At 46.7% G+C, this 24,102-nt stretch overlaps 1 protein-coding gene across 1 annotated transcript in view; it reads right to left on the bottom strand.

Moving 5' to 3' along the window:
• The window catches only part of LOC147709307 (putative deoxyribonuclease tatdn3-A), a 90,825-nt gene that overhangs the window by 47,234 nt on the left and 19,489 nt on the right, over window positions 1–24,102 (bottom strand). Inside the window, exons 3-5 of the mRNA XM_086925459.1 lie at window positions 14,469–14,542; window positions 11,329–11,410; window positions 489–551 (exon numbers count right to left, since the gene is read on the bottom strand). Of these exons, the coding sequence (XP_086781585.1) occupies window positions 489–551; window positions 11,329–11,410; window positions 14,469–14,542 (219 nt within the window). The remainder of the gene's footprint in view (window positions 1–488; window positions 552–11,328; window positions 11,411–14,468; window positions 14,543–24,102) is intronic.

The raw sequence follows: 24,102 nt of genomic DNA, 5'->3' as shown, positions 1-24,102 counted from the left end.
TAGGTTGGTTCGCAAAATCAGGTTAATTTGCAAAAAGTTGGTCCGTAATGGACAACTACTTTTGTGAACAAATCTTAGTACATCTTACCCTTGGACCTTAATTATAACAAAACAGTGACTGACCAGGCCCGGACTGCCCATAGCGGGCATCCGACAATCCCCCGGTGTGCTGCAAGGGTGGGGGCCGGTTTTGAGCCCCTGGGGGCCGATTGTGTTACAGGGCCGATTTTGCAGCGGCCCTGGCAAAGAGCTCGGCGGCACCTCCACCTCCAACCCCCCCGAGTGGGAAGGGTGGGGCCGGCCGAGCACTTTGCCAGGGCCGGTTTTGGTTCCCAGTCCGGCCCTGTGACTGACATTCACGTAAAAACATTAAGCAAGTGCAGGCTGCGTCTGATCAGGAACTGCCCCCACCCCCCTAGTGCCTCGAGACACTCAAAGGTGAGTAGTGCGCTTTACAAACCCTTGATTGATTGATTGAGGTTTCTTACCTCTCCGATGGCCACCAGCTTATCTTTATACTTCTCAAACACTGGGATGGCTGGCTCCAAATCCTGCAAGAGATGGTGTCTGTTACTTTATTAACAGGACTCCAGAGGCGGACAGGTATCTGCTGAATACACATCACATTCTGTCAAGTGGTGGCACCAGTAAAGGGATTTAAACCATTTCAAATAGGACAACTTCAGTATCTAGCTATGTGCAATAAACAAAGAAACAACCGTCTCCAAGCTTGCTTCTCACTGTACAATAGAATAAACCAAACTGAATTCAGGGATATGATGAGCATGTACTTTTCTAATATTCAAAACATAATTGTTAAGAAGCACATCACCTTTCATTGTAGTTTTCTATAGGTATTGCAATTTATGTATGGAATAAAATACTTGTTCACATAGGAGATGAGTATATATTTCAAGTCTCTAACAATGTCAGTATAAATATATGAAAATGAAGACCAAAGATACATTTCTTTAAAGGAGCCCTCCCATGTAGACATAAAAACAGTGCTGAGCCCAGCATCTAACAATCCCCCCACAAATAAGCATTCTAAAATGCTGCTTTGTTGTAATGACGACTACTGGACTTTTGAAATCTACTGTGACATCACTTAGTGGATGGCTCTTTTCAAAAGACTACACTAATTAATTTCTGATACACAGTATCCCTCACCACAACTTTCTGTTTCATATCTCTGTAGTATACAGGAGGATTCAGTATTGTTGGTTAAAAAGACAATCTGTGCTCCATTTTAGAAGAACATATTTTAATAATCTGACTTGTGCTTATGAAACAGAAAAGAAATACACATAGTTACAAATATGAAAATGTAAAAAACATATGCAAATATCACATGTTAATTGTCGGTCGCTTTTACGTCCAATTTAGAGTTGGGTGGTGCAGTTCCCAGTACTTCCTAGCAGACTTATACAGAGAAATAAGGCTGATGGCTCAATGTAATTTATAAGCAAACTGTAGTATTGCCACTTCTGGTACGTGCACTCACTGAGCACAATTCGTAAGTAAAGAGGCAGAGTAAGCCCGACTATGACTGGTCGTAAGAAAGCGCAGGCTGTTCCCTGAATCCACCAGTGTCTTTCACCTGACCATGCTGTAAATGTGTATCAGATTGTTCAAACTTCTTGTTTGTTGGAGTAAAGCATGTACTGAGATTCTGAACTTTGTCATCTGTGGTCTATATTGGACTGGCGACGAGGCGGGTCTTGAAGTATCATTGGTTGTTGGTTGTGTTGAGTCCAGCAACGCGTGTGCGTGTTGTCCTGCTCGCCGTTGCCCCTGCAATGTTTTCCTCTCATGAGGATGGCTGAGTGAAGGTGCTCATCGACAGGAAATTGGAGCATCTGGGCAGCAGTGCTGGTGGCAAGGGCGGAAACAGAAAACGAAATACTCCCCACTTAGAGCTTTATGGCACTCCGTCCTGGCTTGATTTCTAATCCTCCTTCTTTCCCTCTTTTAATCATCAAACCTTCAGTCATTTCTTCTCATATTTGTCCTTACTTCTATCATTTCATACTATTTTCCTCTTTTCTTTCCTTTCTATTTTTATTTCTTTATTCTGTTCAGTTCTTTCTTTCCATCCTTTATTCTTCCTTGCTTTCTTTCCTTCTTTTCCTCATTTCCATCTTTACTTCTTTTCATTCTCCTATTGTCCTTTATTTCCATCTTGCTTTCCTTTCGATCTATCTTTCCCATTTGAATGTTTTTCCTTGTTTGCATCTTTGCACTCAGTTTGCCACTCAATTTCTTTTAGATTTGCCATTTTAATAATTTTGTTTGCCATTCTGTTTGGGTTCTTTGCTTTCCCCCATCCCTGTGCCCAACCAAGCAAATAAGACATTTCATCTTACTCTCTTGAAGTGTTTATTAGCTTATTCACGTCATGCAACCGTCATCTTTTAATCTGTCCCAGTAGCACTTTAGTTAAGGTTAATACATCTGGTGCTTCACCAGGCCTTGGTCGTTAGTACAGACCCATCTGCAGATACGCTACTGTTGAACGCTCCCTCCAATTGAACGTCAAGGATCCCTGAATTCATCGACATCAAAGAGTCCAGGATTTAGAGATCTTTATTACATCAAAGGATCAGAGAGTCAACATTTTCATTTACTGCTATAGTGAAGGATGATGAGCGAGTTCAAGAGAAGGCTTCAGATGCGGCGCATGGGACCCAACAGTCATGGCTTGATATTTGAACTCCATGAAATTGATACCGACACATACTGAAAGTTGGAAAATAGATCAGATGGGTAAATGTTTTTGGATCAAGCCAATAATCGCGATCCGTCTTCCATTCTGTACTTTATAATCCTGAAGAAAACACTGAGCCACTTGTCACTTATTTGGAACTATACATGAAAAACATCAAATGCAGCTGTCAAATCTTTCCTAGATGTAAATCATCATTCCAAACAGCACTGTGTACAGGAAAAGCTGGAAAGCATTGTTTGTGGTGGGGGTGAGAGCCACTCGCCCTTTCAGCACCCAGAAACACACAATGCACCGCTCAAGGTGCAGTGACAGTGGTGCCACATCACAGAAGTACATACAGCTGATCTTACATCTGTCAAGATGGGTATTCAATGCAGTTTGATTTCAGCCTATGGAACCCCGTCAAACACCAGGTGTCACAGATGCGGTCCACCAGATCACTTCCATAAAGCGTTCAAATACAAAAAGACGTCACTGTCAGAAGCTGAAGGAATCCTCTTCTCGTTCGTTGTGCCGCAGTCCTGAATTAAAAGATCAAGGCACCCAAAAAAGTTACAGGAGAAGATCATTTGCAGCGGAATCCTTCTGATTAATTTCCATCCAGGCAGGATGCTGAGATGCCAAGGTCGAAAGAGTTTTCCATCAGTTACACTGCTCCGATTGAAGACATTCTTAACAGTAAACTAATTATTGGCGGTCATGTTTTGGGCAAAAAGATCCCCTTCCTTGAGTTACAGGAGCCACCTAAATGACTGATCTTAAGTTTGCAGGTCTGGTGAAGGACACGCAAATGCAACCATGCAGTCATCCAATGTGAGGATTTCTGTGGTTCTTGCACAGCACGGCCCTGCATGGTCCTCAGTGTCTCTCTGCTGCCTCAGTCGCCGGGGGAGGCAACGTCCTCGAAATCCCTTGGAGCTATGTCTGCATCCTCCTTTAGCTCTTTTTCTGTTAGCCTTGAGCTGTGGCCAAAGGCAAGCCCGTCTACCCCCGTCCACGCCTGGACCGCGCCCAGCGCCGGAACCCCTGGACCTCGCAGGAGCCAGCCAACCCGACGGAGATACGACGCCGCCACCCTCCTCGTACTCAACACCGGCCGACAGCTAGCCTGCTATCAAGCCACCCCGAAAGGCACCCACGGAGCCTTCACCTGCCACGCCTGCAACTTCACCTGCACTCGGTCCTGCACCGAGCCAGCCAGAACAGCCACCAACAACAACCACCTCAAGTGCATCCTGCTCAACACCCGCTCCGTCCGCAAACACGCCGTCGAACTCTGGGACCTCCTGGACAAAACAGCACCAGACGTCGCCTTCTTCACGGAAACCTGGATGAACCCCACCTCAGCCCCCGACATCGTCATTGCCATCCCGGACGGCTACAAGATCATCCGGAGGGACCGCGTCAACCAGACCGGTGGAGGCATCGCCATCACCCACAGAAACACCATCCGCATCACAACTAATACCGACGACACCCTCACCGCCACAGAGCACCTTCACTTCCAGATTCATGTCGACCCCAAGACCACCCTCAGAGGAACCCTCATCTACAGACCCCCGGGACCACACTCACACTTCAGCGAAGTGATCGCAGACTTCATCAGCCCGCTCGCCCTCGCCTCCCCCGACCACATCCTCCTAGGAGACCTCAACTTCCACCTGGAGAACGGCAAGGACAACAACACCACCACCCTTCTAGACAACCTCGCCAACCTCGGATTCAAGCAACTGGTCAACACCCCCACCCATTACGCCGGACACACGCTTGACCCCGTTTTCTCCTCCAGCAACCACATCGCCTTCAGCCACACCACCGAGCTCCACTGGACCGACCACAGCTGCGTACACTTCAACTTCAGGAAAACAACGACCCACCACCGCCCACGTCTAACCCCCCGTAGATGCTGGAGCAAGATCACCACCGACCAACTCACCACCACCTTGAGCCATAACCCTCCCACCAACACCACGGACCCCAACGAAGGAGCACGCAACTACACACAGTGGATCACCGACTGCGCCGATGCCCTTGCTCCACTAAAAAACCCTCATAGCAACCTGGACAGCAGGAGAGCTGCATGGTTCACCAACGATCTCAAAGACTCCAAGAAATCCTGCCGTGACCTCGAGAAACCCTGGCGCCACAACCAGTCAACAGAAAACATGACCGCTCTCAAGAACGCCACCCGCAAACACCACCAGCTGATCCGCACCACCAAAAGGTCATCCTTCAGAGAACGACTGGACAACAACACCCATAACAGCAAGTAACTCTTCAACATCGTGAAAGAGCTCTCCAACCCCAACGCCAGCAACAACGACATCACGCCTTCACAAGACCTCTGCAACTCTCTCGCCACCTTCATTCACCGTAAGATCGTCGACATACACGACAGCTTCGGCGCCCAGAACTCGTACCCCGCCGCCGAACCTATGCCCCCCACCACCACCCTGCGCGCCTGGACCCCGGTCAGCATGGAAGACACCACCCACACGATGAACACCATCCACTCGGGCTCCCCATCCGATCCCTGCCCACACCACATCTTCAACAAAGCCGACTCCATCATCGCACCCAAACTTCGGGACATCATCAACAACTCCTTCGAATCCGCCACTTTCCCAGAGAGCTGGAAGCACGCAGAGATCAGCGCCCTCATGAAGAAACCTACCGCAGACCCCTCAGACCTCAAGTACTTCCGCCCCATCTCGCTCCTCCCCTTCCCCGCAAAAGTCATCGAGAAAACCGTCAACAAACAGCTGACAGCCTTCCTCGAGACGAACGGCTCCCTTGACCCATCACAGTCCGGATTCCGAGCGAACCACAGCACCAAGACCGCCCTCATCGCAGCCACCGACGACATCAGGACCCTGCTGGACAACGGAGAAACCGCTGCCGTGATCCTGCTCGACCTTTCGGCTGCGTTCGACACAGTCTGCCACCGCACCCGGACAACCCGCCTCCTTCACGCCGGGATCCAAGGAAAGGCCTTGGAATGGATCACCTCCTTCCACTCCGACAGAACCCAAAGAGTGCGTCTCCCGCCCTTCCTTGCAGAAGCCTCCAAAATCATCTGCGGCGTACCTCAAGGCTCCTCGCTCAGCCCCACCCTCTTCAATGTCTACATGAGCCCCCTCGCAGCCATTGCATGCAAGCAAAACCTCAACATCATCTCCTACGCCGACGATACCCAACTGATCCTCTCCCTCACCAACGACCCCGCCTCCGCCAAAGCCAGCTTCCAGGACGGAATGAAAGACATCGTGGACTGGATGAAGCTCAGCCGCCTGAAACTGAACTCAGACAAGACGGAAGTCCTCATCCTCAGCCCATCCATCTCCGCCTGGGAAGACTCCAGGTGGCCCCCTGCCCTGGGCTCCCCTCCCAAGCCCACGGACCACGCACGCAACCTGGGCTTCATCCTTGACTCCTCCCTCATGATGACCAGGCAAGTTAACGCTGTTACTTCCTCCTGCTTCAACACCCTCCGCATGCTCAGTAAGATTTTCCGCTGGATCCCCACTGCAACCAGGAAGACGGTCACCCAGGCCCTCGTCACCAGCCGTCTGGACTACGGGAACGCCCTCTACGCTGGGACCACTGCCAAACTACAGAAAAGACTCCAGCGCATCCAGAACGCCTCAGCACAACTCGTCCTGGACATCCCCCGACACAGCCACATCTTCTCCCACCTTAGGGACCTGCACTGGCTCCCCGTCAGCAAGAGGATCACGTTCAGACTCCTCGCCCACACACACAAGGCTCTCCACGACTTGGGCCCCGAATACCTCAACAACCGCCTCACGTTCTACACACCTACCCGCCAGCTCCGCTCCGCCAGCCTCGCCCTCGCCACCGTCCCACGGAACCGCAGAACCACCACCGGAAGATCCTTCACCTACATGGCGGCCAAGACCTGGAACACCCTCCCCACCTACCTACGACTGACCCAGGAGCATCTCTCCTTCAGGAAGCAACTCAAGACCTGGCTCTTCGAGCAGTAGCAGCCACCGCCCCCCTCAAACCCAGCGCCTTGAGACCCTAGCGGGTGAGTAGCGCGCTTTACAAATGTTATTGATTGATTGATTGATTGGCTTCCAATGTACAAAGGCTCCATTGACAAGGCCTTCTCACTGAAGAACATTTATCACCTTGAGGCTGTTGCAGTTAGTTATGCTGCATGTTCTTCTAATCTTTAGACCACCTAAAATCCCACAAGAACTGCACTCCCAAGACAGCTATTTTTTCAGGACTTTCTGTAGATGAGAACTCAAAAGCTTAAGTTAAAGATATGGATTCTACTAATTCAAGCAAGCAAGATAAATAACAGTTTAGAAGTCAGGTACATCTGAACCACAGCCAGGCCTCTGTCAGGTCACAACAAGCCTCTCTGTGTGATCTTTATTATGATGTCTTTTGTAAAGACATAAAATACAAACTTAACAAGCATTTACAATGCAATGGTTTTGCCTTTGTTAAAGTTAGAGCTATTGGCATTGCTTTTGACACTCTGCACTCTGAAGCTCCACTCTGAAGCTCCACTCTGCATCCGCACTCTGCATCCGCACTCTGCATCCGCACTCTGCATCCGCACTCTGCATCCGCACTCTGCATCCGCACTCTGCATCCGCACTCTGCATCCGCACTCTGCATCCGCACTCTGCATCCGCACTCTGTATCCGCACTCTGTATCTGCACTCTGTATCTGCACTCTGTATCTGCACTCTGTATCTGCACTCTGTATCCCCACTTATTTTTTTAGGATTTGTTCCCTGACTATAACGCACCACCAAGCAATGCACATACCAGTCTGCTCCCAGCCTGCCCGCCTCTCATGAGGGACACATTTCTACACACAACCGCATTCACGCCAGTGAATGGGCGAGCCGGACAGGGCACGCGGCTCCTGAAAGGTTGGGATTGTGCGATTCAAGTGCATTTAACGGTACATCATATTCGCATGCAGGGTTTCCGGATTTTTAGAGGTACAAGCTGTCTTCATGACTAATGAATGTTATGCCCTGTACGTTTCCTGTTAACCGGTATCTTGGTCCCGTTTGTTTAATTGAAACTGGCCAAGACTACATCTCCCACAATACAACAGGTTGATACATGAAAGCTCAACACTGAGGCCGTCTTGAAGCCCTATATTTTAACAAGCCATAACGGTAATGTTTCATTTACTATAGAACTCGAGATGCCTCATCGCACCCCCGGGCAGAGCTGTGGGTGGGACCTGCGATCACAGGCTCGAGTCCCGGTTCTTGCTTCGGTCCTCCCAACCCCAAGGCTGGTGACATTTGCAGCGCTTTGAAACTGCCCTTGCGTTGAACAGGCACTTTACAAGTAGCTAAGATATTTGCAAACTTTCCAAATTCATACATTTCTATGTCAAACATTAAGTAGTCCGTCTCTTCGCTAGTTTGCTCGTCAGGACTTTGCCAATGCTGTGCACTTGAAGGTGGCGCGAGTACTTGTACATTCGGTAACTTGCAATGCGCAGCTTGTCGTAGTGAGAACGAGCGAGAGCGAAGATATTTGCTGCCGGCACAATCATTTAATCTGTAACAAGTGGATAAATACATTTTGTGTGTACTACCTAAAAAGGGTAACAAACGAGAAGGGTTACACAAAAGAAAGGATAATGAAGAGGGGATGAACAGTGAAGAATAAGAGCGAGAAAGTAAACATCGAGCGAGATAAGGACGAAGAGCAACAAGATCAGGAACCACGGGTGCGGAGAGAAAAATAAGAAATCGAGAAAAAAGTGATAAAGAAAAAAACTCCCGAAAGATAGATTGAAAAGGGGTGTGTCGTGTTTTTTTGTAGTTTTTAAGTCGTGATCAAGGAGATGGAGGGGCTGAGAGGCAGAAAAGGGGATTAAGGAAAGGAGATGGGCCAGCTGGAGAGTAAACCAGGCAGGAGCAAGTATGTCAGAGACTAAAATATACCAGTGGAGGGACGAGAAAGGATCAGAAAAGGGGCAGATAAAGGAAGTATTCGGGAGTCAGAGGGCAGCAGGACAGGGGCGTATATACACCTCAGATTGATGGTGCGTGTAAGGGCAGATGGAGAGGCAAGAGAAGGGCGGTTGGAGGAACAGATATGGGGCAGGAGGGACAGAGAATGTAAAGAAATGACGCTTCATGGAGTGGATGAGGGTTGGCCTCGGCAGGGTCAATGGAGGGCTGGGGCAGGTACAGATGCAAGAGAAGGCGCAGCTAGAGGAACAAATGGGACAGAGAGTGGAGAGACCGAGGTTGGGGTTGATGAGGGCAGGCACTGGAGGGGTCAAGGCCAGAGCGGGGGCTGGGGCAGGTACGGATGCAAGAGAAGGCGCAGTTAGAGGGAACTTTGGGTAGCAGATGGAAGAGACTGGAGGGAGCCGATACTGGGGTAGATGCGGGCAGACACTGGCGGGATCCAGGGGGGGGGGGGTGTTGGGGACACGGAGGGGCAGTTAAAGGGACGCTGGAGTGCAGGGGCGGGCCCAGGGATGCGCTGGCCTCCTCCCCCCTCCCTGCTCACCTCGGGGGGGGGGCCGGAGGCTGGGGCGCCCCCAGGGGGATGGCAGGACCGCCTCAGCCCCGCCGGGGGGCGTCTAGAGGGGGCTCCGGGCCTCGGCCATGGCGTGGATCCTGCAGCACAGGCTCTTCCATAGGGCTCCACGGGGGGGAGGGGAGCGGGGGAGGGAGGGAGCCTGGCCTTGTACGGTGGCCCCGCTGGCCCAAGCCGAGGCAGCATGGCCGCCGGAGAGGGAGGGAAGGGTGGGGGCCCGGGGAGCAGCGCCTGCCATGCAGCAGAGCACAGGGCGCGACAGGGGCCGAGCCGAGGCGCCGCAGGGACGATGAGAGGGAGCCCGGACCCGAGAACAAAGGAACAGACAGAGCGATGGAACAGAAATGTAACCTTCAAAGCACCCCCCAGACACCCCATCAGAGCCCTGCCACCCCCACAGCACACCCCATCAGAGCCCTGCGACCCCCCCGCAGCACACCCCATCAGAGCCCCGCGACCCCCCCCCCGCAGCACACCCCATCAGAGCCCCGCGACCCCCCCCCCCCCCCCGCAGCACACCCCATCAGAGCCCTGCGACTCCCTGCAGCACACCCCACACACCATTCTCAGGAATATGAGGCCAGGTACATTCCTGCGAAGACGCGCAGAGATTTAATTAGACGGAAATGCGCGTTGCAGGTCTCTGCCATGGTAAAACGAAAACAGCCATTTTGTAGATGTGTCCTTGTTCTGGGATTAACCAAAAATAGCTGAGGGCCTCAAACACCCTCCCTGCCCCCACACTTGTAATCCGGGGACAGTGCAGGCTGCCCCTCCCGCCAGCTGCCTCCGTCTCCCTGCCTCCCGGGGGCTCACCTTGGGCTCGGGGATGATGAGCACCTCGCTGTTCTCCTCCTTTGGCGGGTCTTTCTGGCCGAGAGCCGAGTTGAAGGACACTTTCACCATGTCTGCAGCTGAGGACGGAGCGCTGTCAGGTCCGCGGGGGCTCGGGGTTGTGTTGTTTCTGTAGCTGGCCTCGGCTGAGCAACAGAGCAAGAGCTGGAAATGCCAGTTCTGCGAAAAGTGGGCGGGCCCCGGGAGGAGGCGCTGGAGCAGCTGAAACAGCGTCCGCAGCAGCAGTCGCCTATGGCTGCTTGTGTAATGTTTACCAGAACGCTGATTTTGTACTTATATTTTTATGTTGCATTTTCGGTAGTTTTACATTTCCATTTAAGAGGTGAAGAATTTACACATTACAGACCGGAACGGCGTTATAAATTGTGGTGCAGGTGAAGTGGCACCAGGAAGTCTGTGTGATCATGTCCAACGACGATCATAGCCGACCGGTTCTTGTTCGGATGGCGACCTGGGCGGGAACGGGGACGGGAGACGCTGCGAGCAGGAGAGGGGGTGGGAACAACGGAGAGCAGGGGGAGGGGAGTCTGCGGGGAGCGGGCCTGGCTGAGACAACAGGAAAGCACGGTCACCAGCGGGAGGGGGGCGGGAACGGGGACGGGAGACGCTGCGAGCAGGAGAGGGGGTGGGAACAGCGGGAAATTAAAGCAAGCACTCACCTGGACTTCTTCCGGGTGCCTTCAATGCCGGACCGGATTCGGGGGCGTTCCCGGCTTTCGGCTGACGTCGCGTGACGTCGGCAAAAGCCAAAGAATGTCGGGAACGCCCCGTGTCTGGTCCGGCATTGACGGACAGGCCCCTCGTCCAATGGCAAGGCTCCATTTACGGAGCCAGCCAATGAATGACGAGGGCCGACCCAAAGCACACTACAATTCTCATCATGTTTTCGCCTGCGCGAAAAAGCTGCGCAGAAAGCGCAGCTTTCGCCAGGCAAAACCTAAAAAGGGTTCAAAATGCTGAGCAATAACAATGGATGCATTTACTGGTAAAAAGGTAGTAAACAATACATGTCAGGCATACATTTGGTCCCATTCATTTGTATGAATTTAGGAAATCGAACAATACAGCGATATTTAGATTTGCTCACATTGCAGAAGAGAATCGAGCATCATCAGATGCAGGAAAAGAAAGATAAACAAGGAGAATAAATAACGAAGATCTTAAATAAATATGTTGTTACAAACCGACAAAGTAACGCTACGGAGGCCATCTGCATCGCTCTGAATGGGGTGAATCCCGAAACATGGCAAAACGAAGCTTGGATATCTTCAAACAAAAGAAAAAGTGTTTTAATAATAAAGGAAATAACAGTGATAATGCCTCTTCCGGTCAAGTCTAAGTTAAGCTTGCAGTTTCCGCCATATCCCCTTCACCACTGTCCCCTGCCGAAGCAACTCCAATTCCCACACAACAGTGGAAATAAAGAAGTTCTAAAGTTGAAGGAGCATCTCTGAAATCTTCTGCAGTAAGAGTGATCATTAGGGAAAGATCAAGTGATCCAGCCTCTCTGTAAACAGCCCAGAAAGTCTCATTTTACGACATGTATATAACACAATCTCTGACCTAATTGCAACTCAGAATTCATGGGAGGCCTAGGTTTTTGGACGATGACTGGATACCTCCCCACAGAACAGCATACATTAAACCTGAACAGCTATTTATGTTCAGTCTAGTGTGAAAGTCTGTGCATGAGTGCCTTCCATAACGTTTAACTGGTTACCCCACTTGAGTGCAAGCAGCTATTGCTCAATTTGTTGGCTTAAGCATGGTATATGAGATATGTCTATTATGTATTTTACTTATTGATTCCAGGTGCTTACAGGGTGGAGATCTAGCCAAAGAAATAGTTTACCAAAGTAGGGGCACATCAAGAGTATGGGAGATCACAGAACAGTAGGCAGTATCCAGCAGGGGAACCAAGACATTGCAGAGGAGGGTGAAGGGCAGGGTCAACCATTCAGAAGGTGTTATGAGAGAATTCAGATCTGTGCATGGACTGCAGTTTAGGCATGAGCCGGAAACTCGTCAGCAAGGAAGGCCAAGTTCTTTGAGCAAAGCACATAAAGGATTGTTACACAGTTTTGCATTTCCCCATTTTCTGATCTCAGGTGAGACGTGCTTTATTTCTAGCACACTGTATGGTGAAGTATCAGACTATCACCTAAATTAAGGGGCTGATTCAGAAAAGCATTTATGAGTATGGGAAGTAGTACTACTGAAATATTCTTTTACTTACTCTTATAGACCTTTGTGCACTGGCCCTGATATGTCCAACTCCCTATCAGTAAAAGTGCAAAGCTGACATTAAATAAGATCTCATTGACATTATTACATTTTTCAATATTACAAGTACAGTTCATCTAGTGAGCCTATAGAATTCGACTGATCACAAATCTATAAAATATAAGTAACAGCTTCTCATTCCATGTGGCACAGACAATTTAAAAGACCTACTAGATGGCTTCTGTACATACCAAGTGCCAGTGACTGAAAATATATGAAACTGTCCTAGCCAAAATGGTAGAGACAATCTTCGACCTCCAGGCTCAGGTATCTGCCTTACATTACTGTGGCCACAAAAAAAATGCAAAAAGAACAATTGATTGACAGAATGCAGAACAATGTCATACATTCACCTCAGTACAGAGATCTGGGCCTAAGTGCGCCAGGTATGCCCAGACGTGGGTCCTGGGCTCACTGTGCCACTGGAATCAAGCTATCCTGGCTGACGAGGGGTGAAACCCCGAAATCGGTCCTAGGATGCTTGTTTCCAGTCCAGGGAGGACCTGGCTTGGCAGTTCGGGCTGGACTGTTCCCATGAGGCACAGGGTCCAGGCTGATTTGCATATGGTAAGGTCTAAACTGGGTTGGCATGGTGAGCAAAAGAATGATGGATTTAACCCAGATCTCTTGACTGGGGGTGAATGTTTTGATTTGTTCTGCATTCCGTCCATCAATTTTTTGTCTTTCACAAAAAGAAAACCTCATACATGAGGGGTAATAAGCTTTGATATCTAAGTACTCAGTATCTGATTAGAGACAGAATCTTATAACTGTTTCCAAATGTATTGAATTCTTGATATCATTGATTGGATGTGGCTTCCTCAAGTAATAAAAGGTTGACAATTATTTACTACCTTTGCCTGATGACACATGATGTCTAGAAAACATATACTGTATCACAGGCTAATTATGAGAATTAGAAGTCCTTGTAATCAAACTATGTAGAAGAAGCTTCCAAGTGACTTCTGAAGACAGGTAATTTTGTAGTAAAGTAACAATTCCTTAAATTTTTCACTATACATACTTTTTCAGTTTAAGATATTTTAAAATTTCTCTGCATGCCTGGAGGCAGTGATGGAGGAAGTCGAAAGATCAAGTAAAATCTGGGTACCAACTGTATAAGGAGAAAGACACAAAGTGCTGTTTCACACATATTGAAATTCAAACGATATATGTAGGGTTGAAAAAATTCAATTTGAGAAAAGTAGGATGTAAAAGATTTCCCAAGACTTTGAATATGACAAAATGAACTATACACTCCATTGTAAATCTTTTCAAGTTTACTCGGCATCCAAGAAATTATCTGACTTTCTAAGACAACAAATGATCTGAATTGTTCAGTTCGGTTTCATTAAAAGATTATGTGATAACCTTTACAGAAAAGCACACTATGTGTATATTCAGTGCATGAACTTCGAAAAGAATATTGCCTGCAACAAGGTCACTCTCTGTCTATTCCATAGGCGTGGAGGTCTTACAGACTTATTGGTTTAAGGCTCAAAAGACTGTGTACAAATTCATTCAAAACATCTGGACAACCAGGACTGGAAAATCCCAGAGTGTCCCTGATCGAAAGATCTCCATCTTAATGCCATGAAGGCATGGCCAGATGCCTCATATAAAGCTCTACACCTAAGGTGCTGTCAGCTGATTCTGAATAAGGAAGTATTTAGATGTATCCAGGTTCTCCAAACTAATCAGTCTCATCCAATGAGCTATTCCATAGAAATGTTACATAAACTTTGTTTGACATCCTCTATGAGCTCTTAACTCATACACTCTAACATATTTTCACCACACAAAGCCAAGAAAAATAAAATCCAGGAGGACTTACAGCTCTTCCAACACCATACTGTTATCATATGTCCCTTCACTGTACTTATCACAACCAGGACACACTTTTTTTTAACATTCTACTGCCCCAAAGATCCTTAATTTCCCATATATACGAATGTTTCCAGCATTAGTGAAATGTCTAAGACAAACCGCAAAACCCAGTTGTGCCCAAACTCCATGGTAACCAACCCAGTGAAGAACATACCTCTGCGACAGGCCAATGATCCTCTCAAACTCATTTATATTTTCTGTAACTGAAACCAAAGCTATTACTCCAGCCTAGAAAAAGGAAAACAAATGTAATTTTACATTTAAATAGACAATCCTGACATTGGTTTACATTGTAAATTCAACCAAATTATTGAATGAAATGTGTCAATTTGGACAAGAAACAGGATAAATGCTACAATTTTCGGTGCCATATAAGGAAATGTTAATGGTGATTTGGCCAAGGCATGCAATGGTCATTCAGGAACAGAATCGAATAAACTGTTTTCAAACACTTTTTAACTATAAAATTCCATGTTTCCTCTTCAATATGCAAGGTCATCCATTAAGCAGTAGACCGGGATCTAAAATTATCCCACTAAGGAGAAAAATATCATATTCTTTGGCATACATGAGTCAAACATGAACAACATGAATATAATATGCTTAGGTTTCTATAAAAGAAAACACTGCGCACATGAGAACAAGTACAAAACTCTGAAGCAATATGGAAAACCAAGTAGGGAACGCCACTTTTGTGAGTCAGTAGTTTCACACAGCCTTTCAAGGAGATAAACCCAATAACTACCGTCCAAATTCTAAATATGTCCCAGCCAGCAACCCTGTCTATTAATAGGCTCAATAGCCATCTCTGTTAGGATGGCCAGAGGCGCCTCTCCTTTTTAGAGGCCCAACTACTGATGAAACCATATCACATTCTGGAAAAAATCACACTTTCCTTAAAAAAAAACATACGCCATTATTAGAAACTACTTTATTAATTGTAGGAAAATTAATTTTGAAACTATGTGAAAGAGGCCTTAAAATCAGTCATTATTTGGGAATTCAAATCTGCCAGCCTGGCAAAGGAGGGAAGCTGAGTCCGAAATGGGCTACACAAGGTCAGATACACTAGTTCCTTGGTCCCCCTTATGCTCTGAGTCTGAGCCATGGTTCAAAAAGATCCAAGTGGTACAAATCTTGAAATTAAAGCCGTCAAGAATGCTTCTTCGTCAGGGTCAACGCCTCATTTTCCAATTCGTACAGTTTACCTTCTCATTTTTAGGTCTCGCCTGTCGATGCGCATGCGCATCGAGCAAGCGAGAGTATTGGGACTTATCCACTCTTTCCCCAACTTGCAAGGAATCGTGGCGATTCCTTGCAGTGCCCGTGACTTTTAAGCTCAATGCGCATGCGCATTGAGCTTAAAAGCGCGTGCACATCAGTTCCCTCAGCCGCACTCCAGGCCCCTGCTGCTTTCACACCCCCTCCCCGCTCCGCCCCCTCCCCTGCCCGCCGTCTGTTCCCTCAGCCGTCTGTACCCTGCTGCTTAACACCCTCTCCCCCGCTCCGCCCCCTCCCCGCCATGTCGCATTTCTCCTCCCCCCTCCCCACAGCAATGCCCTCCTAACAACACACACACCCTCTCCCCCGCTCCGCCCCCTCCCCGCCATGTCGCATTTCTCCTCCCCCCTCCCCCCTCCCCCCTCCTGGGTCAGGTTACCCTGCTTTCTCTTTCGCTTTTTTTGTGGTAAAAAAAAAAAAGCTGTCACAAGCAATCAACATAGAAACAGAATACATACCACCAACGCAGCAAAAGACGTGGGTGTGCAAACGTCATTCAGCAGTATGAATTTTAGCTTCAATGGTTTTAAACAACAGCACAGAAAATTATAGCTTCGACGTGACTCAGTCATTTTAGTGCGTTCAACTGATGACTCCCACAGAGAGCAAAAGCTGGCTGTGATTGTTGATATATTTGAGAGATGCCCTTGTTACAGCTTATTTCTCATTTACTTGCTGGGTGTTTTAATTTCAACACTATTCCAAAATTACACACCAAGGTGACTCCTTATGGCTGGTTCTTCTGCGAAGCCATGAGTGACGCAGCAGAGAATATTCGCTCTGCTCTTTCACGCCCAATATGCGCACACTAATGGGCGCGGTGAGAAGCCCGAGGCGCTGTGCTTAAACCCTCTCTGACACCAGGACCAGGGGCCTGTGTCTGCAGGCGACCCCCCCTCCCCCCCCCGTGTCTGCAGGCGACCCCCCCCCAGAGTTTGTACGCACTATTTCTCCGAGTGTAAGTGCATTATCTTAGTTAGCCCAGCTCAGAACCAATAAGAGGCGAATAGTGCTCACCACTTCTGAGCTGTCCTGCCAAAGAATGCTGTTCTAAATCAAAGAAATGTCGAGATAAGTGAATTCAGTTTACGCACTGCCGCCGAGAAAAAAGAAAACAGGCGTCCGTCTCTGAGCTGAGGCAGCGGAGCCCATCATGATCATTTTGCCCCACAACCATAATTTAAATTAGCCAAGGCCGATGCAATTCAACGTGCGGTGTGTTATGACCCTTCAGGTCGAGTTCGCACTATATGAAAATTCTAAGAAAAAATCCACATTTTCTTACAGTGACTTATTCCTGATCTTTGGACTAAACTCCCACAAAACAAGGAACGCAAAAACGCCAGTCTCACCAACCATCCCTCCAGTAAGATACATAAACAGAGCACAAAGTTTGCGAACTTACTATTTTGGGGGGTGCTCCCGGGTGCTAATTTTGCTCAAAACTTGACAGAGGATAGGTGAATGCTCCCCAAACTTGAAGTTGCACCTTGTCGTGAATCACTCACCCTCAACCCCTCCCCCTCAACCCCTCACCCTCACTCACCCTCACTCACCCTCACTCACCCTCACTCACTCACCCTCAACCCCTCACCCTCACCCTCAACCCCTCACCCTCAACCCCTCACCCTCACTCGCCCTCACCCTCACTCACCCTCAACCCCTCACCCTCACTCACCCTCAACCCCTCACCCTCACTCACCCTCAACCCCTCCCCCTCAACCCCTCACCCTCACTCACCCTCAACCCCTCACCCTCACTCTGTAGTGTAGTTCCTAGTTTCCCACTAGGCCCTGCGCATTGGAATAACATAAACAGTAGTATCGACGTGGAACTGCGGATAGTCCAGGCCTCCACTGACTATGCTAAACTTAATTGGGTTGTGTTACCAACTAGCTCAGAGGTCACTGGAAACTTTCTTCTCTGCATAGGAAGTGATCAGCTTCCTTGGCACAGACAAGAAGGGATTCAGTTTTCCAACAACCGTGCAACATGACAACTTTGCTCCTCAGATCAAGAGTCGATCTCTAGGGTCGTGTGAAACAATAGACACAGATTTCACTCAGTCAGTCTAGTGCAGTTTACTTTCACAAGATGTAGAGAATAGAGAGACGGGCGTGTATCAATAAAGGTTAACATTTATTGAACAGTCTTTCTTCTCGTACAAGAGAAATGTATTGCCACAATTGCAATAATTGTTATTATAAAAAGTACGTACAGTAAGATAAGTATTGCGAAATAGAACTGTAAAAGCATTGATATGGTTTCTTAGCCATACAATGGTTTAAAAGTAATAAAACATATATACAGTCATATATACATTAGGCTAACATACTCAACTGGTGCTTCTAACTAAGCCTACCCCAGTGTGCCTGACCTAAGCCTAACACGTGAGAAGGGGAGTAAGTAAGTAGCTTAAGTTAAGTTGGTTTTGCCAAGGTTTGTTTCAAGAATTCTCGTCTAAGGGTTTAGTCAACACCATACCTCTGAATAGAATGATGGAGGATTGGTATCTCCTTCAGGGGTCTCTCTCGATATCCCAGTCACCTGCGAGGGTAGACCGGAAGCGCCGGGACTGGATTTCTCTGCACGAGAAAGGCAGCGGCTTCTCTCAGCGCGTCGAGGAAGGAGGGGTGACAGCGTCCGCGGGCAGCTGGGCTGGATGTCTTCGCAGAGGACGGCTGCACGGCTCCTCAAGCGTACTGAACCATAGTTCGCGCTGTAGCGGCGATAATGGTAATCAGTAGCTTCACCACCACAGGATAGCAGGCTGCAGCGACAGAGTGCTAGTTTTTACCAACACGGGGTCATGCAGGCAGCTGGCATCAGCAACAGGTTCGCTCATTGCTTAAGGCAACGTTGGTAATATTTATACCTGACAGGTGCCGGGTTTGACGCAAGTTTGCTGGACATAAGACGTCAATTAAAGATGTCACTAGGAAGTGACAGTTATCAGTTGCTCATTAGAGTTCCATTACTAATCAAAACATAGCAAGCGGGGATTTCCAGGTTTGCTAAGTTTTTATCTTGTTGAAGAACTCGGAGTGTTATCTAGGAATATCAGATAGTGACTGCTGCTCTGTCATTGCACTAATTGGTCGCAAAGGAAGTAGCAGAGAGTCATGCTGGAATGTGGCTCTGTTCGTGTGAGGCCAGAGATGACTTTTCAGAAAATCGCACTTGAACGGTTATGCCAATATAGGGAATAAAAGGGCTTTATAGCCGAATAGGGGCATAAGGTCACAGTATCGATCAGGAACCTAGATAAGCACGCAACACCCACTCCACGTCTACATGTCCATCAAAATTACTAAAACTAAAGCAATTAGATGTATGTGTAACATTGCCCACCCCAAAATACATAAATGCATTCGAAATAGGCGTACTTGTAATACATGGAATTTAGGTACTGTACGTTTTTTTTTTTTTAAAGCATAGTAACCATTCAAAAGGTATTGCATATGAAATCAATGAACGATTATGCAAAAAGAATTACACATGAAGTATCTCTGACAGAAGAAATGCGAGATAAATCATCACATGAAAAAATGCATTGTAATAACATGTGTGCTAGAGGCTGGTGTTATGTTGTTATGTCTCTAGATGTGTTTAGAAATAGAAGTGTGAAGCTTCTGTTCTCTAAGAATAGTTTTTACGTTAAGCAAAGAATTGTTCGTGCCAAAAAGAGAGGGTCAATATTTTTTAAAAAAATTGTCCAATTCAAAGAAAATAGATTTCCAAAGCTCCTGGCAGTTTTTTGTTGATCAAAACTGAAGGCCGAATTCACAGTTCATGGGAACGCTGTGTGTCGGAAAGCTTCTCAAAAGTTATTGTTTCTCTATGGGTGAGAACATCGTATCAGACAGGCTCGCAAAGAATTGGTCTACAAAATCAGGTGATAGTTCAACCAAAGTAGATAGCGCTGTAACTTGGCAGGTGTGAGAATGATTGCTGTCATCGAAGGCAGGACCAGCAATGCTCACAGAACGTTGTACCTGGATGATGTTGCTTTTGTCACTCGCTCCACTGTTACCACTTGGCTGTAGTACAGGAGTCTCCACGAATGCCGTCATCAGGATTGGTAGCCGCTGGGGACAACACAATGCGTGAGCCGTTATTGGACTTAGCAAAGTATCGACGTCCATTGGTACTGCTGATGGAAGTGAAAGACAGATGTCCAACACGCATTCCTCGCCGCAAAGCATACACCGTAGCACAGGTAAAATGCAATTTTGCCATATCGGTCTGAATGAAAGGAACCAGGTCATGTTTAGATCTCTTAGCCTGGCCAATCCGAGGACGTTAGTTATCCTGTCCCTGTAGCGCATTGCTAGGATTGTCTCTTCCATTCCCATGGGAGCTATGTCTGAGCCGAGGCTTGCCATAACGTAGCAGGATGGTCAAAAATAGAATCCCTGCGATGAGTCCCAAAAATAGTGGAATACCACCAAAGATGGAGTGCACAAAATTAGGAAAGATTCCCAAAATTGCCTGGAAGGGTGTTAGCAGTCCCGTAAAGACTGTCTTAAATATGCCTGGGATGCTTGTTGCACTAGACATGTTAAGGAGTTGGCTGAACATTTCTACGAAATGCACGGGGCAATTTGTTGATAAAAGGTCATGGACTTCAGTAGCCGTCCTTGCGACTAGAAGATCATACGTCTCTTTAGATGACGTTATAGGCACTGTTGTCTGTAAAAGCACAGATTTCATTTTGCTTAATGTATCAATTCGTATAGAATAGAGATTCAGACGAGGCCAGAGGGGAGTCACTATGTCTGGAGGCCCGCTCGGAAACAATGCTTGCATACAACATTTGACCATGGACGTTACTTGTACTAGATAACTTTTCCCTGGCGCGAGGCCACAGCACCTGTGATCCGTTCTAAGAATGTAACTCCCGTTTGCGAGTTGCATAAAGAAGGGCTCTATCTGAGTTGCAGGTGTGACTAGCTGGTGGCATGAGAGGTTGTTTGAATTTCCGTCACATGCTCCGTGTAAATTAATACCCTGACACAAAAGTATACCGCTTAGTGAATGTTTACAATTTTCACCACTAAGAAATACATTTTTGTCACTGTCACTATAGCAAGAATGAGTGTATGGTAATTTCCATTCGGATTTTACATATCCCTTACCCAATTGTTCATATTGGCCAGCAGGTATGTACTCAAGGCATTTATGAAATCGGAAAGTTGTTATCGGAATTGTGATAATTCCGTGTATTATCCATTCAATGACAGGGCTCTCTGACATTGTCAATGGTAATCTCTCGAGTTTCTCGATGCTCAAGATTGTATAGTCTGCTCCTTTCTGTGCCAAACTGATCTGTTTATCAGTAAGGTTAAAAATGGAAAATAATGACGTTGTGTTGATTAAACGCCAAGGCACATAGCCTGAACGAAGATTTTGCAGCGTCCAGCCTAGTTCTATAATAGAGCGTAATTGAGACTGGCCATGTTGTAACATTAGCAAATCTCTGTCTATCACATCAAAGGCAGAGGATACAATATTGTCCAAAGAATATATTCTGGAAGACAGAGTCATTAACCCATTGTCTACCACAGAAAGTGATTTCTCCAAATTAATACGATCAATTTCTCGTATTTTTTCAGCAGTTTCAATTTGCTTTACTTTCCAAGCCTCGTTGTAAGCAGCATAGATACTGGTCGCTATGAAACGCTTTTGACGCTGTTTGCGTGGTCCAAGAATGAAATCGCGCAAATCAGCACCATCTTTTAATAAAGACAAGTGTTGCTTAATTTCAGCCAGTGTGGATGTAGTAAGCCATTCTAGGCAGAGTTTCCCTACACTGTATGTTGTTATAATCCCTGGATGTTGTCTCTGGGAATATCTAGGGTCTAATCTGGTCATTTGTAAACCCTGTGTTTTATTCAGGAACCTATCTTGACAGCTATTTGTGTCTGTAGGCCAGATTAACCACTTTTTCCAATCAGGATGTGTTTTGTTGAAATGTAAAATTTGTGACACGTCTAACTCAATATCAGCTGTTGTATTCTCAGGTATTGGCTTTGGAATAGACGGTGTTTTAAGGTCTTTGATCTTAGCTAGGCCAAGACAGGATGTTTGGTGTACAGTGTCATTTAAAAATAACATTTGTTCTGGTATCATGCAGGTTCTAAAAAGTGCTTCTATGCCTTGCACCTGCCAATCTTTTGTACCCCAAATTGTTTTCGTTTCAATATTATTTTTCCAATAATCAAAACCAAATGTCATCATTTTGTCATAAAATGCTTCTGAATATATCAATTTAGAATTTGTCAGCATTGTTTTCATTCCTGTTTTATCTAACAGTTTGTAATAAAATGTTTCTGCATCACTGGTGTTAAACCCTGAGAAGTATTTGAATTTCTCAAAAAATGCTTTAGAACTGCTTTTAGGTGGTGTAGCACAATGTTCCCATTGATTATACATAAAAACATTTCTAGGCTGTGCAGATTTATGCAAGTAATGATCCCCCTAGTGGGTATAACAGAATAACTGCTCATAACTAGATGAACCTTGTAAATAATCATGATCTGTGAATCTAGCTGACATTACTAAATCAGACATCATGTCATTAATACTGTTAAAGTCTCAATCATCAGAGAATGTACTTGGTGTCACAAAGTCACTTAAGGAAACCTTTAGTTGATGAGGATACTTCAGGATTTCGACCGGACCATAGATCTCATAGTCTGTTTTCTCCCATACTACCCCACCAGGTATTGGAATTGCTGTGACATTTACTGTTGACAGTTCTCTTTTCTTCACGTGGGATGATCTGTGTGGTTTCAGGACTAGGTTGATGTTCTGATTTGCTGTGTCCATTGTAATATATTTTCCTTCAATGAATTTTCCCAAACACAGTACCATGATGAGCCAAAGCAGGAGGAAAAATACACCTAGACCGAACCAGAACTCTAGCCAAGGGGAAATGAGGTAGATTTCCTTCAGTTGATGAAAGAGTTCTGTTGCTATTTCTTTAAAAGACTTTTTTGTTTCTGGCATCACTTCGGGGTCGTTTAAATCTTCAGAGAAGTTGTCGAAGTTGATGAAATAACCAGAGGCAGTTCTGTCAATTGATGGGATTGTTCTTTCAATCTGACTCTCGGTAACACTTTCTGATGCCACATTAGTGTAGACTGGTGTTGTTTCTTGACGAACTGTTTCAATCTGTGTTTCAAGAGGCACGAGTTCCATGGCATTATTGCATAGTCCTTCATTGTGCACTGCAGGCTGATCGAATGTGATTAGTCTTTCAGTTTGAACCTCTTGGATTGTTGCAAGTTTGGGTATTCTGTTGTTTCTTGGGAGTCCACTGGGCCTACTGTTGATTATAGGCCACATGCTTGTGGTTTTACCAGATCGATAGACACAACTCTGTTCTCCTTTTTACCAGCAAGGGGCGGTAGCACAACTGATCTTGTTCCGGTGACTGCTAAGACAGGTACTGCTTTTCTGTAAGAAGGCCCAAATTCCTTCTTAACCGCGATCTTTTCTCTGACTAGATCCCCAATCTTTGGAATCCAGACAGGCCTTGCTGGGGCTGTTGCGGGTGGTGCCTCGTCAGTGGTATTTGGCTGTTGCTTTAACTTTATGTTGCTTAATGATTTTCTTGTTTCATTCAGTTCCTGTAAAACAGCCAAACGGTCTTTTACTTCAAACTGCTTTGTTTCTGCTTGTACCACTGACATCTGACTATCGAGGTCCTGAACGTTCATTCTAATTCCGAACAATAGTTCGTATGGGCTGAAACCTTTTAGAGAATTTCTTGGCATGTTGTTAAGACTAGTCTGGACACTTATTAAATGTTTGACCCACCCAGCGCCTGAACCTAATACCTTCGCTGTTATAGATTGCTTTATGTCCCGGTTTTTTCTTTCTATCACACTTGTGCGACGGACAAGAATACCACAACCCAATTCCCATGCTAGCCCTGGCCTCCTCATAAGCTCGAGAGCTGAAAGCAGGACCCTGGTCAGAATGGAACGTGGTAATTGCGTATATGCCGATATGGACTCGCAAATCTTTTATAACCGTTCTAGCGTCAGCCGAGCGCTGGGGACCTCATTTTTTAAGTGCTTTTTGTCTTAATGGTGTACACTGGGACGCGCTTCTCTTCTTTGATTGCGCAGATAGACCGCCTTATGCTGTCTAGAAGGGATCCTGAAACTACCCTGGCCTGTTCATTTCTGCGATCTCTGTTGCAGTTTTCACAATTTTGAGCAAAACATTGAATATCTATACTCATTCCTGGCCACCAGTACTCTGATTGCAATTCTTTCAGAGAGGCTTTGATTGTTTGGTGTTTCAGACCCAACCCCATGTGTGCTTCCAGTAGGAGGAAGCCCCTCCTGCTCCTGTTTGGAATTACTCTGTCCCCCACTCCAGGGATTCGAGCAAAAGGAACGGAGTTTGCATCGATTATGTATGCATAATTGAGTGGATAGTTTACGGGTAGTGCTGCACAGTCGCCTTTTACGGTCGTTTTTACTGCCAGTATG

This window comes from Lissotriton vulgaris, chromosome 6 (genome assembly GCF_964263255.1).
Source record: "Lissotriton vulgaris chromosome 6, aLisVul1.2, whole genome shotgun sequence".
In the NCBI taxonomy this organism is placed as follows: domain Eukaryota; kingdom Metazoa; phylum Chordata; class Amphibia; order Caudata; family Salamandridae; genus Lissotriton; species Lissotriton vulgaris.
Note: the sequence above shows the minus strand (reverse complement) of the source record. Positions and strands in the feature narration are given on the sequence as shown.